This window comes from Sus scrofa, chromosome X (assembly GCF_000003025.6).
Source record: "Sus scrofa isolate TJ Tabasco breed Duroc chromosome X, Sscrofa11.1, whole genome shotgun sequence".
Taxonomy (NCBI): domain Eukaryota; kingdom Metazoa; phylum Chordata; class Mammalia; order Artiodactyla; family Suidae; genus Sus; species Sus scrofa.
This window is the reverse complement of record NC_010461.5, coordinates 68,512,907-68,532,439: the sequence shown is the minus strand read 5'-3', so window position 1 is coordinate 68,532,439 and position 19,533 is coordinate 68,512,907. Positions and strand designations below refer to the sequence as shown.

Below are 19,533 nucleotides of genomic sequence, written 5' to 3'. Positions count from 1 at the left end.
ATTTTTTAGAGCAATTTTAGGCTCACAGCAAAACTCAGGTACTTTCAGTGGGGAAACAGAGCAACTCTATGAGCAGATCTGAGCAAATGTCTTATTTTAAAACTTGATTTACTTTATGAAAATCATCAAAGAGATCATGCAGGCTATTTTGGGGTCAGTAAAGATTTCTATGGACCTTCTTTTGTAATATACTTTGATGACAAATGCAACCTCTTGGACAAGAAGCTCAGAAAATGCACAGCATATTATGACTTGTTTCAACATATTATACTGATAATATAAGATACAATCCCATGGCCAACCCACTACTCTTTATCTTCCACTGATATGTGTTCAATATATGAAGGCCAGAGGTTAATACACACTTAGGGTTATATACTATTACCGATGTTATATATTATTTTAACATCATATATCACATATAATATAAGAAATATAAATCATATAAATATGTATATTATACAATATTATATAATAATATACATATTTAAATATATAAATAATTTGTCAACTGTTCATGTGTAGATGAGAGCATGTTACGTCATGAAATAAATTCCATCAGTTATACTCCAAAAATTGCCTTCTACTACATAGTCACTTCATATATGTGGTCATCTGTCAGGCAAAGTCTAGGAAAGCTCCATAAATTCAGAAAAATCTTGAGGATAAAGGAATGTTAGTAGAATTTTTTTCTAATTCAGACTTCACTAACTACATTCTTCTACTTCTTAGAAATCTGTAATCTCTTCTCTATCTCTTTTCTCTCCACTTATTACAATTCTTTGTTTTTTAGCTCCCTCTTCCCTGACTTTTCTTGCTTTCTTATTCATGATTGCAACCATTCTCTTACCATCACCCTCAACTGCTTTGCCTCTTTATTGTCCTTCCCACTTAGCAAAATGTTGATTCTAGATTAGTCTGGCTCACAGATTTATCTGCTGTTTTCTTTTTTTCTCCATCCAATACTCATTACCCACTACTCCTAAAATCAGGCACTACCCCATTAGTTTTATTTACGCTGGTTTCCTTGGTGCTTAGTGTGATGCTTAATAAATATTTGTTGATTGTATAAATGAATGCCTTTTCTATGTTACATTCATGCAGTTGAACACAGAGAAAAGTACAGCCCCACAGCCATTTATTTGAACTGAAGTTTTTTTTTTTTTTGGCTGGACCCCTGGTATGAGGAGGTTCCTGGGCTGGGAACCAGGAATAGAACTTGTGCTACAGCAGTGACCCTAACCACTGCAGTGCCAACAGATCCTTAACCCCCTGCACCACTAGAGAACTCCTAAACTGAAATTATAATTAATGCATCATTTCCATCTTCAGCTAGGATTTAATCACTGTTTTCTACAAATCAACATCCTCTCTCATTACCTAAACAACTATTTCACACATACATTCGTTTGCATAAGGTCACCACCTTAAAATCTTTCCCCTCATTCTGAGTAGTTTATTATTTATTGAGTGTCCACAATATGCCAGACACTGGGCCAAGTGTTTTTTTTAATATTATCTAATTCACGCAGTAACTATAGAAAGTTTCAAATGGACACCCAAAGAGAATAAATTATTAAGATCACACAGCTGCTAAGCGCTTGAGATGGATTCAAACATTTTTACGTATCCTTATACCTATAAACCACAACTAGCTTTTCTGCAAAGCTTTCTCTAGTTATTCACTGTGGTCTAGGTGTTCCTCTTCTATGCATTAATCATACTCTGTGAATATTTCTGTCAAAGTATCACATTGTAAAATCAAGAGCATATAGAGGCATAGTCTTAGGTACCCTGATTGTAAATCCAGAGTTCATATACTGGGTTCATGTCCCCACTTTTGTTACACATTGGATGTGTACCATCAGGCAACTTGTTTAACTTTTTAACCTCTTGTACTTCAGTTTCTTCATCTGTAAAATAGGGATTATAATAACAATGCTTACTTCATTGATTTATTATAAGCAGTAAATAATTTATTTAAGACATGTACTTACAAGCAGCAGGAGCATCATGTGAGAAGTTGGAAATTGATCTAAAGGATCAAAAACTCTGGGTAGGGCCAAGCAACAAACTTTTCAGAAGATTCTGATACCACTGACCTAAGGCCACGAAAGTAGCAAATTCTGGGACTAGAACCTATGGGAAAACTTTTTTTCCTTAGGTAAATAAATCACTTAACCTTTCATACTAGATATTTATCTCTAAATTTAACATATTGCAGACAAATTTTAAAACTTATCAATTTTGAATCATCGAACTTGAAAAGGTTTCAGAATTTTGACCAATTTTAACATTGCTCAAATTTTGCCCTGGATCAATTATGTTTGTGCGACTTACAGGGCAAGATAATATTTGTGTTTGTATTTCCAAAACCAGTTCAGAGCACATGGCCTTGACAAAATTGCTACTTAATAAAGGTTTACAGAATGAGAGCTAAATATATTCTAAATTTATCAATCTCACATTATTTAGAAGTAGACAAAGTAACTGAGCAAGGGAAGTGAAATTATTGTATAATGATCATCCAGGTAAAGGTGTAACCTGCGGTTTTGAAATAACTTCCTCTCATTGAGAGTTTTGATGAATATATATGGATGACCTAAATGTGTAATTAAGCATGGCAAAGCTTTTTTTTTTTTTTTTTTTTTTTTTTTTTTGTCTTTTCTAGGGTCGCACCCACAGCATATGGAGTTTCCCAGGCTAGGGGTCTAATTGGAGCTGTAGCTGCTGGCCTAGGCCACAGCCACTGCAATGTGGGATCCCAGCCACATCTGCGACCTACACCACAGCTCACAGCAATGCCAGATCCTTAACCCACTGAGCAAGGCCAGGGATGGAACCCACAACCTCATGATTCCTAGTCAGATTCGTTAACCACTGAGCCATGCCAGGAACTCTTTTTTTCTTTTTCTTTCCTTTTCTTTTTTTTTAAGCACTGCAAAGCATTGAATTTAATTTCAAGAGTAACTAAAAATACCAAAAAAAGAAAACAGAAATTTAGTGCCTCCACGTTGGTAAACACTCCAGAATGGAGAGGTTCTCATAAAATTTTGGTGCTAATAGTTTCTGTTTGACAGAAGGTTGTCAATTTCTTTCTCTTCATTCCTTCCCTCTCTTCCTCCTTTCTTTTATCATTTTTCCTCCCTATTTCTTCCTTCCTAGGAGGTGAGATTGCATATAGTGAGTATCAGTCTTTTTTTTTCCTCTGCTGCTGTAATTCTAGCCACCACCCCCTTGTGCTGAATAAAGATGTAATCCACACTGACCTTTCCACATCTCCATTCTGTTTTCTTTGTTGCCTCTCTCTCCTTCCTCTTTTGCGTCCACTTGTCTTCTCTTTCTAAATTGCAATTCAGCAGTAAGTGGGCTGGAGGATCAGAATTAAGGGAGTTTGTCCTATGAAACCATTTCGGTTACATTGTAAATTCCAGTATCAAGTGCTGTTGATTTTTCCTTGTTTTGTTTCTTTGTTTTGTTTTCTTGTTTGTAGAAAGAAATAAATGACTAGCAATACATGTACTTGATTGGCATTGGAATTAAGATTTTAAACACTTTAAAAGGTCTATTACTACTGTGATAATTTCAGTTAACAGTAATGTAGGATTACTATAATTGCACTATGATTCATATTTTTACCTTGTTTTAGCTTCCAATATATACATTCAGTTCATTTAGTAACACATTAAAATAGTAGAAGATATATTTTTTTCTCTAGGGCCTCCCCACAATTTCTATTTTGGGCAATACAGGAAATACCACATACATCATACAGGCGATTGCACATATGCAGTCATGCCCCCAGGAAATGAAATCTTCAGTCCTTATTCTCCACATTAGCTTGTATATTTTTATAAATGCATGCAAGAGGTTTTGCACAGTGATTATCAACATAAGCAATATATTAGCTCATAGGCATTTGCTTAGAAGATAAAGGTAGGAGCTAGTGTACCAGTTTATTATCTCTAAAATACTTTTTTGTTTTGGTTGAAGACATGGCAATTACACATCTATGATATCCTGAGGTTGTCTTACTTTAAAATACTCTGTCTTGCTGTCGGAACATGTGTACTGTTTTTTTAGAAGTATGTTCATCAAATGTATTCGGGGCCCAATTTTTCTACTAAGTGCAGAGGGAACAAGTAGGCAAAAATAAAGGCCTGTTGCCACTGACAACACTAGAACTGTATCCTTCCCAGCTTTCACTATTCTCCAAAGGAGCAAGTGTCAGGCTGATAAAACCACTAATAATTCTCTTGCAGCATTTGTCTACCTAAGATGGCTTCACAAAGGGCCTCATGGACGTCTTGACACTGGAAATTCTATTATTTCACTAGAATTTTGATCATGTTGCTTAAGGCCATGGCCCTATGTAAACATTAGAATATCCTTTAAGCTTTGTCACTGTCATCTATACTGTAGTGTAGATTGAATGAATTAGTCTTATCTTGCAAATTTTGATTTTGATAAAAAAAGGTACGAATAACTAAAGACACTGTAGGGAGAAGCTGTAATCAGCATTGAAAGGGAGTAATACATGGAGGAAAAAAAAAGAGTGGAAATAGAGAACAACTATTGTTACTTATTCACTCAGGTAGTACTTATTGTCAAACTCTGACGGCATTTACATCTAGCCGCAAACAGACTGGTGTTAATGGATGGCACTAATTCTGCATGTTCTATTGATTTATTTGGATATTGTTCATTTTAAATAATTAGCTAGTTCCAGGAAAATTATCTTTATTTTTTTTACAAAGTACCATTTTAGTTAGCTTTAAAATTTTCATTTGGGTATTCCCATTGTGGCAAAGTGGAAACTAATCTGACTAGGAACCATGAGGTTGCGGGTTCAATCCCTGGCCTCGCTCAGTGGGTTAAGGATCTGGCGTTGCTGTGAGCTGTGGTGTAGGTTGCAGACACGACTCAGATCTGATGTGGCTGCAGCTGTGGCGTAGGCTGGCAGCTGTAGCTCCGATTTGACCCCTAGCCTGGAAACAAAAGAAAAAAAAACAAAATAAATAAATAAATAAAATTTTCATTTGGTTTATAAATTGAATTGGTGCTGTTATGATAGATCAAAAAGTAAGAGAAAATAATTACAATACTGGCATTTACTTATATATGATCTATGTATAAATTTTCCTATTGTCTTTTTTTTTTCATTCTTGCAGCAAACAGGACTTTGAGTCTACAAATGAGGTAAGTGCAAAAAGAGTTAAAAAACAAATAGAGGTGATAACAAAGCAAATTTTGATATTTCCACTAATAATAATATTGTTTTAGTTTGGTATCTTTATTAGACTGGAAACATATCAGTGGAAGAAACAATGATTCTTTTGCCTTTAAAGTGATATAACCATTTATATCTTTGTAATGGCTATAAAAATGATAATTGTAAAATAATAATTATTTACACAAAAAATGTTTTCTCAGCTGTCACCTTATGATTTAATTTGTCTTTGCTTATCAGAACATTTAAAAGTTCATTGTTTTAGAAAACTGAAATCAACATTAACCAAATAAATAGCAAATTTATTTTTCATGTTTTTCATAATCTTGTATATCCCATGCCCAATAGCCAGCAACTTGAAGTAAATTTTTTTCAAGTATTAATTCTATTATATATGCACATTTTGTTTAATAATTACTTTTAATGGATAGGTCATCAAATAGAGAAAGAACTGATTTTAATGTAATAAAAAGCACAATGGCCTCTTTTATGTTTATTTTCATCTTTATTTCCAATGTATTGTTATACTGCATTCATTACAGTACTTCAGTAAGCCCTCAATTGCCTTCATGAAGTATTGACTTCAATTCAGCTTTTCACTTAAAATTTGTTGAAGTTTCTCAGTGTTGTGGTGCCAACATCATAATCTTTCAAAAGTCACCACTGCTGCATGTAAATTCTTAATAAACCCTTATTTTTTTATTTCCCTAAATTTCCATTATTAAAAAGTCAGCCTCTAAAATGTCATATCTACCACCAAACAAACTTTGAGTTGTTGAAAGATACACTGAAATAAACTGTTAATGGGACATAAGAGACCACCCTGTTGTTTTTAAACTGCTCTTTTTAAAAATAGAAATGGATGATTTCCCACTGTGGCACAGTGGGTTAAGAATCCAACTGCAGTGGCTCGGGTTGCTGTGGAAATATGGGTTCAATCCCTGGCCTGGAGAAGTGGGTTAAAGGATCTGGTGTTGCCACAGCTGTTGCAGCTGTGACTCGATTCAATCCCTTCCCTAGGAACTTCCATATGCCGCAGGTGTGGCCATTAAAAAAAAATAGAAATGGAATATCTGGTTGTCCCCAACTTTCCCCTAAAATTCCTAGAATTCAGGGTTATTTCCAGGGTGTATGTAGTATAATCAGTTTTTTAAAAGTAAGAACTGATAAGATTAGAAGTAAAGTTTATAGCAATTATTACCCAAAAAGTGAAATAATCTTCTGTCCCTAAAATACATCCCTCTGCACAAAAGTCTGCGGACTGCTGACCCACAATTAAAACACTAATGTATATCTGTTAATGGATACACCTCTCTTTTCTTACAGTCGGAAGACATTGAATTGTTGATTCCAAAAGGATTGTCAGAATTTACAAAACAGCAAATTCGCTATATTCTGCAGGTGAGATGGGGACAAGAGCGGCTGTGAATTCAACACTAACAAACCGCTAGCCGAAGATGTTTCCTTTAATTAAAAACAGAAAGTTCCAAATTAAAATTCTTTTTCACAAGAGTTGATTATACTTTGATTAAACAAGAGTTACGGAGTTCCCGTCGTGGCGCAGTGGTTAACGAATCCGACTAGGAACCATGAGGTTGCGGGTTCGGTCCCTGCCCTTGCTCAGTGGGTTCACGATCCGGCGTTGCCGTGAGCTGTGGTGTAGGTTGCAGACGCGGCTCGGATCCAGCGTTGCTGTGGCTCTGGCGTAGGCCGGTGGCTACAGCTCCGATTCGACCCCTAGCCTGGGAACCTCCATATGCCGCGGGAGCGGCCCAAGAAATAGCAACAACAGCAACAACAACATCAACAACAACAACAGACAAAAAAAAGACAAAAAAAAAAAAGAGTTACATTATTGTTTGGTCAGACTATCAAACATTAGTATTGAATGACTAGCATTCAGGAAATCTTTATAGATGTATTGTTTCCAGCTGTGGAATACCCTTATTCTCTCCTCATTGCTGTAGCACAACTTTACTCTTAATTTATAGGCTTTGCCTCTTCTTCTCCATTCTACTTTCTATACCTCCCCCCCCACCACTGGCAGTGAGCGATGGAAACGCCAGTGCCTTGATTTTCCTGAATTGTGGAAGGCTAGTAAATTCTCCTACAATGAGGGAAGAGACAGATCAAGGTAGGTGCTAAGGAATTACTGCTAAAAAGGAGAATACAGGATACAATGAACTTCTTTGCCGAACAAAAACTGACTCACAGACTTCGAAAAACTTATGGTTACCAAAGAAATGTTGTGAGGGGAGGGATGAGCCAAGGCTTTGGGATGGGAATGTTGTAAAACTGGGTTTGATGGTAGTTGTACAACTATAAGTATAATAAAATTCGTTGAGTTAAAAAAAGAATACACGTGTTTGCAGTAAAGGATTCTAAAGATAATCTAGCTTTGTCTAGTGAGGCAGATTTCTAAGTTTGATATTTGGTCTGAAATCTTTGTGGATCATCCACATATTGGACCTGGCATTATCTGTGAAGCTTAAATGAAATATTTTTAATGGCACACAGTCTGTATTATAAAGAGACAGTGGTGTGGGAAACACATATGTTCTGCAGAACATGAATTTTGGAGACATACTAGATTTTATTTCTGGGGATGGGATGTCCATCCAAAGTGCATTCATGGCCTATTTCTTCAGAAAAACTCAGAATATTTGCATCAAACTTCCTGAGGAACATTGGTCTGTAGTTTTCTTTCCTTATATTCTCTTTGGTTTTGGCTTCAGGATAATCTAGCTTCATAGAATGAACTGAGAAATGTTTCTTCCTTTTCTATTTTCTGGAATAAACTGTATAGATATGATATTAACTCTTCTTTATCATTTGCTATAATCATTTCAGTGAAAATATCTGGGCATGGATATTTATTTTTCAGTAGTTTTAAAAAATTCTAAATTTAATTCCTTAGTAGTTATAGGTCTAGTCAAATGACCTGTTTCACACTGGATGAATTGTGGTAGCCTGTGTTTTTCAAGGAGGGAATCCATTTCATCTAACTTGTTGAATGTGTATGTGTACAATTATTCATAGTATTCCCTTATTATCCTTTTTTTTCTTTTCTTTCTTTTTTTTCTTTTTTTTTTTTTTGTCTTTTTGCCATTTCTTGGGTCGCTCCCGCGGCATATGGAGGTTCCCAGGCTAAGGGTCTAATCGGAGTTGTAGATGCCAGCCTATGCCAGAGCCACAGCGATTTGGGATCCGAGCTGCGCCTGCGACCTACACCGCAGCTCACGGCAACGCTGGATCGTTAACCCACTGAGCAAGGGCAGGGATTGAACCCGCAACCTCATGGTTCCTAGTTGGATTCGTTAACCACTGTGCCACGACGGGAACTCCCTTTATTATCCTTTTGACATCTGCAGGATCTGTATTACTATCTCCTATTTAATTCCTAATACTAGTGATTTGTGTTTTCTCTTTTTTTATCAGTCTTATTGGAGGTTTATCAATTTTATTGATTTTTTTTCAAGGACTATAGTTTAGTTTTATTGATCTTTATTGCTTTCCTGTTTACACTTCCATTGATTTTTTTTTTCCTCTTGTCTGTATTATTTCCTCTTGTCTGTATTATTTTTTTCCTCTTGTCTGTATTATTTCTTTCCTTTGCTTGCTTTGGTTTAATTTGCTCTTCTTTTCCTAGTTTCTTGACATAGGTAGTTAGAGGGTTGATTTCAGACCTTTCCTATTTTCTAATGTAAGCTTTTAGGGCTATAAATATCCTCTCAGCATGGCTTTAGTTGTGTCTCACAAGTTATGTATTTTCATTTTATTTTTTATTTTTAGTTTTATGTATTTTTTAAAATCTCCCTTTAGATTTCTGCTTAGACTGGTGGATTATTTAAAAATGTATTATTTAGTTTCCAAGTGTTTAGAGACTTTCCCATTGTCTTTCTGCTATTCATCTCTAATTTGATTCTGCTATGGTCAGAAAATATACTCCATATGAGATCTTTTTTTTTTTCTTTTTGGTCACACCTGTGGAATGTGGAAATTCCCTGGCCAGGGATTGAACCCATGCCACAGCAGCAACCAGAGTTGCTTCAGTGACAATGCTGGATCCTTAAGCAGGTATGCAACAAGCGAACTCCTGAGATCATTTTTTTTTTTTGAAATTGTTTTGTTTTATAGTCAAGGATATGGTCTATTTTGATATATATTCCATGGGAACATGAAAGGAATATCTATTTTTGAATGAAGTATTCTATAAATGTTGATTAGATCTCTTGGTTGATGGTGCTGTTGAATTCTTATGTGATATTTTTGGTCATTTTTTGCCAAGTAGTTTTATCAGTTGCTGAGAGAAGATATGCTATTTTTTTCTTTTGTTTTCTGTTCACTCTCTCTGTTTTTTCTTTCTCTGTTCTCTTTGTTTTGCTTCCTATAGATTACTTGAACATGTTTTAGAATTCCATTTTGATTTCTCTCTAGTCCTTTTGAGTATAGCACTTAGTATACCTTTTTTAGTGGTTTCTTCTAAGTATTACATTATATATCCACAACTTATTCCAGTATATTGATGTCAACATTTTATCAATTTCAGTGAACTCTAGAAAACTTTGCTTCCTTTATTTCTCTTAGCCTCCACATTTATAATGTCTAAAATATTAGAGACACATCAGTATTATAATTTTTTCTTTAATCATGAAATATAATTTAGAAAATGTAAGAGAAGGAAAACCTACTCTATTAATCCATATTTTTGCTTACCATGTTACTTTTTCTTTCTTGATATTCAAAATTCCTCCTTATATCATTTTCTTTCTCTTCACAGAACTTCCTTAGCAACTTTCTTTTAGGGTAGGTCTGCCAGTGAAAAATTCTTTTCTTTTTTTTTTTTTTTTTTTTTTGTCTTTTTGTTGTTGCTATTTCTTGGGCCACTCCCGCAGCATATGGAGATTCCCAGGCTAGGGGTTGAATCGGAGCTGTAGCCACCAGCCTACGCCAGAGCCACAGCAACGCGGGATCCGAGCCACGTCTGCAACCTACACCACAGCTCACGGCAACGCCGGATCGTGAACCCACTGAGCAAGGGCAGGGACCGAACCCGCAACCTCATGGTTCCTAGTCGGATTCGTTAACCACTGCGCCACGACGGGAACTCCTCTTTTCATTTTTTTCATCTGAAAATATTATTTCCCCTTCATTCTTCTTTTTTCTTTTTTTTAAAGATTTTTATTTTTTCTATTATAGTCGATTTACAGTTTTCTGTCAATTTCTGCTGTACACCAAAGTGACCCAGTACCCTTCATTCTTAAAGATTTTTTTCATTGGATACAGAATTTGCTGTTGACATTTATTTCAGCATTTAAAAATGGTGTGCCACAGGGAGTTCCTGTTGTGGCTCAGTGGAAGTGAACCCAACTAGTATCCATGAGGATGTGGGTTCAATCACTGGCCTCGCTCAGTGGGTTAAGGATCTGGCATTGCCGTGAGCTGTGGTGTAAGTTGCAGATGCTGCTCGGATCCTGCAGTGCTGTGGCTGTGGTATAGACCGGCAGCTGTAGCTCCGATTTGACCCCTAGCCTGGGAACTTCCATATGCCACATCTGCAGCCCTAAAAAGAAAAAAAGGAAAGGAAAAAAAATGGTGTGCCACTTCCTTCTGGCCTCTTTGGTTTCTCATGACAAACCAGCTATTATTTGAATTGCTATTCCCAACAGTTAAAAGTTTCTCTTGGTGCTTTTAATATTGTAAATTTATCTTCAGTTTTAAGAAGTTTGACTGATATGACCTGGCATGGATTTCTTTGGGTTTATCCTCTTTGGGATTTTCTGAACTTCTTGAAGTTATATGTTTATGGTTTTTTGTTTTTGTTTTTGTTAATTTGGGAAAGATTATAGCCATTATGTCTTCAAATCTTTTTCAGCTACATCTTCTTTCTTTTTTCCCTTAAATCTCTGATGACATGAATGTTAGCTATATGTCATATTCCCATTGGTCTCTGAGGCTCTGTTCAATTTTTTTCCAATCTATTTTCTCTCTGATGTTCAGAATGAGTATTTTCTACTGTTCTACCTTCAGGTTCACTGATTCTTTGCTCTATCCTTTCCATTCTGCTTTTTAGTCCATCCACTGTGGTTTTTGTTTTTTCAGTTATTGAGTATTTCAGTTCTAAAATTTCCATTTCATTATTCTTTGTAACTTCTATTTCTTTTCTGAGATTTTCTGTTTTGTTGCTGAGACTTCCTATTTTTTATTTGTTTTAAATCTTTGTAATTTCTTGTTGAAGTATTTTTAAGACAGCTGTTTTAAAAGCCTTGTCAGATAATTCTAACATTTCTGATATCTTGATGTTGGAAGGTACTAACTTTTTTTCTTATCAAGTTGGTATTTTCCTGGTTCTTGGATGATGAGTACTTTTCTAATTGAAACATGGACATTTAGAGTATTATTTATGACTCTGGATCTTGTGCAGGTCTTCCGCTTTAGCAGGTCTCCTCTTATAGTGAAACAAGGGGAAATAGGGGCACTGTTTATTACTGCCAGGTGGGAGTGGAAGTCAGGTTCTCCATTCTGCCTCTGTTGACACTAGTTGAGGGAGTAGTTCTTTGTTCCTCCTGGGCAGGGGTAGGGATTGTGGTTCTCTACTAGGCCCCCACTGATAACAGCCTGGTTTGGATGAAGAAGAGTGTCTTATTACCATTCCCCTCTTGGCCTCTACTGACACTGCAAGGTGAGTGGCCTCATTTCTGTTGGGCAGTGATGAAAAGTCTTGACTCCACTAAGAATCCTCTGACATGACTCCAGCAGGGAGGTTGAGAGAGAGAGAGAGAAAATCTAGGTTCCTTCTTGGCCTTTAATGGTTTGAGTGGGAGTAGAGTTATAGGTTCTTTTTCTGTGGTACTTGGCTGGAATAGAGTGGTTATTTTCTAAATGTTACCTTCCTTGCTAGGCTACCCTTTTCATGGTACTTTGGCTAGAGAGAGCAGGATTTTCTAGGGACTTTTGTTGTCTGTATCCACCAGTGTTTCAGGGTTACTGACTTTCCCAACACTACTCTTATATATGAAGCAAAAAGAAAACCCAGGAACTCACTTTTGTGTTATTTTTCAGCTCTCAGTGTTCCTAACCAGACTTCATTCTTTTTTTTTTCATTTTTCAGAGTCTTTTTATGTTTGTTTTATACGTAGAGTCTAGGGCTTTTAGTTATACTTAGTAAGAGGAACAGAGAAAAATATATCTGCTCCATATTTTCTGAAACAGAAGTTGCCTGGTTTTGAAACCATTTTTCTTTGAAGAAATGAGTTTAATCTAGTGAGAAGGTTTTTCCTCCCTCTTCTTTAAAATGTGAGATGTTTCTATACTTCAAGGTTAAACTTAATTAATATTATATTCTTAACTCAGGCAAAATCCATGCATTTGGCAGCAAACTTAGGAGATGCAATATACTATTTGAAGGTTGACTGCCTCATTTTTAATTCTTTAAATAGAGAATAAAAGTAAATCTGAAAATTTGCTGATAGATTTCTGTGGTGAGAAAGATGATACTTCATCATGGAAAAAATGATAGACCCTTGTACTAGTCACATAGCTATGATGGCTTCAGGAATATTGCTTGCATTAGTTATGCATGTTATCAACAGAATGCCCTGCATCACTATTTTAATATTGCCATATCAAAAATGAAACTTAATAAGTTTGCTTGTAGGAAGAGAAAAATAAGATTATTATTACTTATATTGCCTATTTTTATATGCTAGTAAAAATAAACCATCAATTGTTTTCTTCCTCCAGATGAGGGGTATGTCTGATAAATCACTCCGGCTAGTGTTGTCCACATTCAGCAACATACGTGAGGAGCTTGGACATCTTCAGAACGACTTGACAGTAACATTTATTTTGATTTTTTCTTTCCAAAGCCTTTCTTGTTCCTATAACATAGAAATCGAAGCATTCAGGCTACCTTTTAGAAATTTAATACACTACACCAATGTTATGCTCACCTGGATATAGTTTTTTTTCTTGAAACAGTTAATTGGATTTGGGAGAGGAGTAAAGAGCTATTCAGTGTGCAAATGAAAGAAAATTGGGTGCACACTTATTTATTTACCACTAAGGTAATTTAATGCTTAAAGCCAAGGAATAGTTTGTAAAATTAGAATAATCTGACTCATTGATTGGGAATTTCCTCTTTTCTATAATAATATGGCATACTTTGAATTTCTTTGACTACTTGAAAACTTTTTTCTCCAAGACCATAACCTTTTCTCTTTTCTATTTTAATTGGTGTTCTTCATGCCATCAGCTAGATAGATTCAGAATACTTTCCATACATTAAATAACTCCTTGAGGACTTTGGAGTGGGGTTTTTTGTTTGTTTCTGAGTTCTGATGAAAGCATTTAGACTATAATTTGAAAATTGACCACCTGCTGAGATTAACAAGGAGTCTTTGTAGATTGAAGAAAAACATTAAAAGAATTCAGAAGGCACTGCTTCATTGCACATAGAATTAGTCAGTCCATCCAAATGATCAATTTCAATGCAGGCTTTAAAAGTTTCAATCCTCTTGTATCCTATATTTTGATTAATTTTTAAGAATTCTGTTTTATTAAACAACTACAAATGAAACACGTGCTTATTTAAAACTTCCAGTGTATACAGGTCTTTGTATTATGTAACTGTTGAAAAGTTTCTGTAATTTTTTTTTTTGTCTTTTGTCTTTTGTTGTTGTTGTTGTTGTTGTTGCTATCTCTTGGGCCACTTCCGTGGTATATGGAGGTTCCCAGGCTAGGTGTTGAATTGGAGCTGTAGCCACCGGCCTACGCCAGAGCCACAGCAACGCGGGATCCGAGCCGCGTCTGCAACCTACACCACAGCTCACGGCAACGCCGGATCGTTAACCCACTGAGCAAGGGCAGGGACCGAACCCGCAACCTCATGGTTCCTAGTCGGATTCGTTAACCACTGCGCCACGACGGGAACTCCCAGTTTCTGTAATTTTGAGTCATAACAAATAATTTTGTTTCTAGTCACTGGAAAATGACAAGATAAGACTTGAGAAAGACTTGGCATTCAAAGAAACTCAAATAAAAGAGTATGAAGAACTCTTGGCATCAGTGAGAGCAAATAATCGCCAGCAGCATGTAAGTTATTTTTATTGAAAATAAACTAGATTGGGGGAGTTCCCATTGTGGCTCAGCAGAAAAAAATCTGACTAGCATTCATGAAGATGTAGGTTCGATCCCTGGGCTTGCTCAGCGGGTTAGGGATCCAGCCTTGCCGTGAGCTGTGGTGTAGGTCGCAGATGTGGCTCAGATCTGGTGTTGCTGTGGCTGTGGTGTAGGCCAGCAGCTGCAGCTCTGATTCAATCCCTTGCCTGGAAACCTCCATATGCTGTGGGTGTGGCCCTAAAATGACAGGAAAAAAAAAAGAAAAAAGAAAATAACCTAGATTGATAGTTTTTCATATGCGCAATTACTAGCACACTGGAGTTATGAGATACAATCCGTACAATTAAAATGATGGAACAACTTGTTCATATGAGAACTGAGTGGCTTTTGGTAGTTCCAATGACTGAAGCCCTCTCAGAAAAATAGATAACCTTAAGTATTTTAGATATAAAGTATACACAATTCACAATTATCTATACTGTTGAGTGACAAAAATTTTATAAATATTCAAAGTTAATTCATTCATTTAATCTACTAATGTGTTGATTAAAAAGCTTTTATAGATCTTAACATGTTTGTGCAATGAGTAATTGAATGAATGGAACTCTAGAAGTTTTCTCCAGACACCTGAGCAGAGATGATTCTTGGGAAATTGTAATAAATTGATAAGGCTGATCCATTCCTAAACTTTGCTCCCATGACAGTCTGAAATTTTGGCTCAGTTTCGAGTTGTCACATAATCAGGCATAAGGTAATTTTGGTGCCTACTAGAAGGTAGGTTACAGTATTGTCAAAGAGTAGCAAGAGTCAGATTGCTAAATTGGTATATTGAAAGTTCATCTAATCTTGATTTCCTCTCATTCAAGATAGGCAAGTGAGAGTAATATATTTTATGGCTGATTTAACTTACTATATAAAGGCAAAGACATAAGAAAACGGGACATGGAAAAATATTTGCTTTGTTTCACTGAATTAATCAACTAAAGAGCACTCTCTCCCAAGAAGTAGAATCCATTTTTCTTATTTACTGGGTCTTCTTTCCAGCAAGGACTTCAAGACTCAACCTCAAAATGCCAAGCATTGGAAGAAAACAATCTCTCTCTTCGGCATACCCTATCAGACATAGAATACAGACTAAAAGAACTGGAATATTGTAAGCGTAATTTAGAGGAAGAGAATAAAAATCTTAAAATGCAGGTATTGAAATTTTGTTTTAAATATATGTTATTGCCTTAGTGATACCATAGTAATCCTAGTGTTGATTATATATATCCCAATATATATCCTATTCATCTTGAGAAAATACGTACACTGCTTTCTGATGATCTCCCATGTAGTTAGGTTGTAACTCACTGCCATTTGAGCTATATAAAGCAATTCCTAAAAATTGCTCTCATTTCAGTTCTTGTTTAATCATGTGGTTTTCATCTAATATTGTCTTGTAATATAATATGTATTTCCCTCATAGCAGTCTAATTCCAAAAGATTATTTTGCCTTGTGTAGGTTTCTGAGACTTGCACAAGTCCGATGCTGCAGGCTAAAATGGATGAGATTGGCAACCATTACATGGAGATGCTAAAAAACTTAAGAATGGAGAAAGATAGAGAGATCTGCAAACTAAGGGTATGTATATCCTACACTGCATAAATACGCAGGTCAGCACAGACTTTCTAATTAGACAATTATAGTTTCAAGTTTAATGCTACAAAAAAAGTCAACTGAAGGTAGAATTTTAGGAATACTCTATAGAAACTTTTAAATACACATCACTGTATAGAGAATATTACTAAACTGTTTTCTAATTTAGCATTTATTTATTTATTTATTGCTTTTGGTGGCAGGGATGAAACTTTATGATCTGGCTTAAAATTTGCTTATGCAGGCAAGAGCAACTTTCAAGATTATCCAGTGAAGCCGCATTTGAATTCATAAAAATCCTCACTTGACTTTGAGGGATGATACATAGCAAGAACTTTGTCAAGCACAAGGAATTATGTTCCTATAATTAGCATCAAAATTAAGGTTATATTGGGAGTTACTGCTGTGGCACAGTGTGTTAAAAATCTTCCTATGGAGGTGTGGGTTTGATCCCTGGCCTGGTGCAGTGGGTTACAGGGTTGAGTGTTGCCACAGCCGTGGTATAGGTTGTAGTTGTGGCTCAGATTTAGTTCCTGGCCTGGAAATTTCCATATGTAGTGGGCAATCATATAAAAAAATAAATAATGTGGTATTTGTGAGAATAAGAATACATTGCCTTATCTTGTCTAGGTCAAATTGATAAGCCCATAATTTACTGATTCCTAAATGTAGTTATGTAAACTCAAGTATTTTAATAGAAAAACTGACCACAGAGTGTTCTCTCCAAATATAATTGTACAATCTTTACCCAAAATCAAAATGAAAAAAAATAGAATTTGTTCAAAAATCTACTGATTTTTCTTGTAGATCTCCTCCACTGATTTCTTTTCCATTCCAACATTACTAATAACACTTTAACTCAATAGCCATTTGTGCACATATAAATGAGGTAAAGAGGAAAATGGAAAGGATTTGGAGTCAGAAGACCTGTCGTGGAGTTGCAGCTATGTTGTGCAATATACATGTAGCTGTTGTGACTTTGTGTCATTTAACATCTCTGGATCTCATTTACTTGTTTTGTAAATACAAAGGTATAATAATACTTATCTCAGAGGGCTGCTGTGAGGACTGAGGTAAGTCATGCAGGAGGAATATTTTATGAACTGCAAATAATGATACATCATTAGTTATTATTATGAGTTTTCCTTAATTAATATTTGAAGGAATATAAAGTACTGTTTTCTTAGCCTCATTTTAATTCTTGTTGCTCAGGACTGTTACTTAGATAATGCTTAGGTAGGCCTAAATAGTAAAGTCACCTTTAAGAAATAAGAAATTACACAATTCCCATTGTGGCTGTGTGGCTTAAGAACCTGACTTGTCTCTGTGAGGATACAGGTTCGATCCCTGGCCCTGCTCCTTGGGTTAAGGATCTGGCATTGCCACAAGTGGTAGTGTAGGTCACAGACGTGGTTCCAATCCAGTGTTGCTGTGGCCATGGCATAGGCTGGCAACTGATTAGGCCTTTTGCCTGGGAACTTCCATATGCCAAAAAAAGAAATGAGAAATTCCTAATCATTTCAATTCATATTTTACATTCATAAACTCTGTAAATTGGTACTTATTGGTATTTTGCTCTTCATTTCATAACTAGCTGTATGACCTTATGTCACTTAACCTCTCTGGAACTCAGTTACCCATTTTGTTAAATGAGAATTATAACTCTTATTTGTTTTTAAATCCTTAGACTCAGTTAAATCAGTACCAAAAGGATGTTTCAAGAAGAGAGGGAAGTTGTAGTGACTTCCAATTCAAGCTTCATGAACTGACAAGCTTGCTGGAAGAGAAGGATTCCCTTATAAAGCGTCAGTCAGAGGTAACAGAGAAGGGGTAGAGGTGAAGAGGAACAATACAACTCAGGCCTATAGGATAGATACTTACCCATGAACCAGAAAAGGACACATTTCCAATACTTATTTTATTCATGAAATAGAATGTGAGTTGCTATGAAGTAGAAGATGCTTATTTCAGAATAAATCATTTAAATGAAAGCTAGAATTGAAGCAAAAAATTTTGTGCTATTGTGCCTTTAATATTTCAATACATTAATATTCTATCTAATTAACAGTAAAATTCCCATTAAGACTGTGAGCTGCTTCAGCAAGGGATTGTGTTATATTGCTTTATCTGTAGTATGTAGCCCCAGGATCTGAAGGAAGAAACTACCAAAAATGTTGGCTAGTGTTGTATTGCTGTTATTAGCAAATGGTACTTTAAGTAACATTCAGTGATAGACTTTCTGTTAGGAAACAGTATCTGTTTCCATATTGAAGTTTAAATACTTTTCTGCTATCGCTGCACTTTTAAAACTTTTTGGAACAAAATTTTCATATCTTCATCTTGAGAACCATGCCCATTTGATCTCATGTTATCCCTTAATCATAGACATCCTATACTGGATAGTGAATTCCTACACAGGCTTATAATGTAACTTATTAAGTACCATGAAGCAAGGATATATGGAATTCAACTAGTGGGATTGGGAAATTTCCATCGTGGCTCAGCGGCAACAAAGCTGACTAGTATCCATGAGGACATGGCTTTGATCCCTGGCCTTACTCAGTGGGTTAAGGATCCAGTATTGCTGTGGGCTGTAGTATAGGCCTGCAGCTGTAGGTCCAATTCAGCTCCTAGCCTGGGAACTTCCACATGTCGCAGGTGTGGCCCTAAAAAGACAAAAAAACAAACAAAAAGAAACAAGTGGGATTGGAACATTCTTACCTCAAGGCTAAAAAGGAAGGGAAAAATGTAATTATTCTTATAACTTTGTTAAATGATCAAACATACTTCTTTCCTCAGTTTCTACTGTTCTCAAATGATTGTATTGTCTTTTATTTGTAAGGAACTCTCAAAGTTGAGACAAGAAATATATTCATCTCATAACCAACCCTCCAGTGGTGGAAGGACTACTATTACCACTAGAAAGTAATGTATTTCTAATGAAATTTGATTATGACTTTGGTTATGTTATAATCCAAGTTATAGCATGTTTAATTGATATATAAACCCCTAGACAGAGTTTGGTGTTTTCTGCAAGCCAGTAATTTGCTGAAGAACGTTCACAAAAAATATAGCTATTGTTACTTTAAATAAAAATCAGCAGCACACTTTTCCTGTATTTAAAATACATTAAGTACAATGGAAGTGAAAAGTAAATAATTAGTTGTTTAAGCAACTATATTAGCCAAAACTCTATCAGTTGCACATGCCAGAAAGCCAACTTAAACTGGGGATTAGTTAATTCACTTAATTGGGGTTGCTTGGTGTCCAGATGGATTTGTGTGATCAAAATATATCTTCAGAAATCTGTCTTTATCTCTTGGCTTTGCTCTTTCCCTTATAGACATTGTTCTTAGCAGGGTCTTTCTTCATACCAGCTTACATCTCAGCAATATAGCCAAACTAAATAGAAAATAAATTTTTATGAATAGTTTCAATAAAAGTCTACTTCAGATAGATAGTTCATATAAGTGGAATGAAACAAAATGTGGTCTTTGATGACTGGATTCTTTGACTTTGCATGTTTTTAAGATTCATCCATGTT

The 19,533-nt window shown here is 35.7% G+C and overlaps 1 protein-coding gene across 10 annotated transcripts in view; it reads left to right on the top strand.

Annotated features, from left to right (window-relative positions):
* Window positions 1-19,533, top strand: part of POF1B (premature ovarian failure, 1B) — a 76,748-nt gene that overhangs the window by 47,478 nt on the left and 9,737 nt on the right. For 9 of the 10 annotated variants that reach the window (XM_021080031.1, XM_021080030.1, XM_021080028.1 and 6 more), the window contains 8 exons: window positions 5,172-5,199; window positions 6,557-6,631; window positions 12,974-13,066; window positions 14,210-14,323; window positions 15,395-15,547; window positions 15,855-15,974; window positions 17,677-17,805; window positions 18,832-18,914. In XM_021080031.1, the coding sequence (XP_020935690.1) occupies window positions 5,172-5,199; window positions 6,557-6,631; window positions 12,974-13,066; window positions 14,210-14,323; window positions 15,395-15,547; window positions 15,855-15,974; window positions 17,677-17,805; window positions 18,832-18,914 (795 nt within the window). The remainder of the gene's footprint in view (window positions 1-5,171; window positions 5,200-6,556; window positions 6,632-12,973; window positions 13,067-14,209; window positions 14,324-15,394; window positions 15,548-15,854; window positions 15,975-17,676; window positions 17,806-18,831; window positions 18,915-19,533) is intronic. The other variant, XM_013986278.2, reaches the window with a different exon arrangement.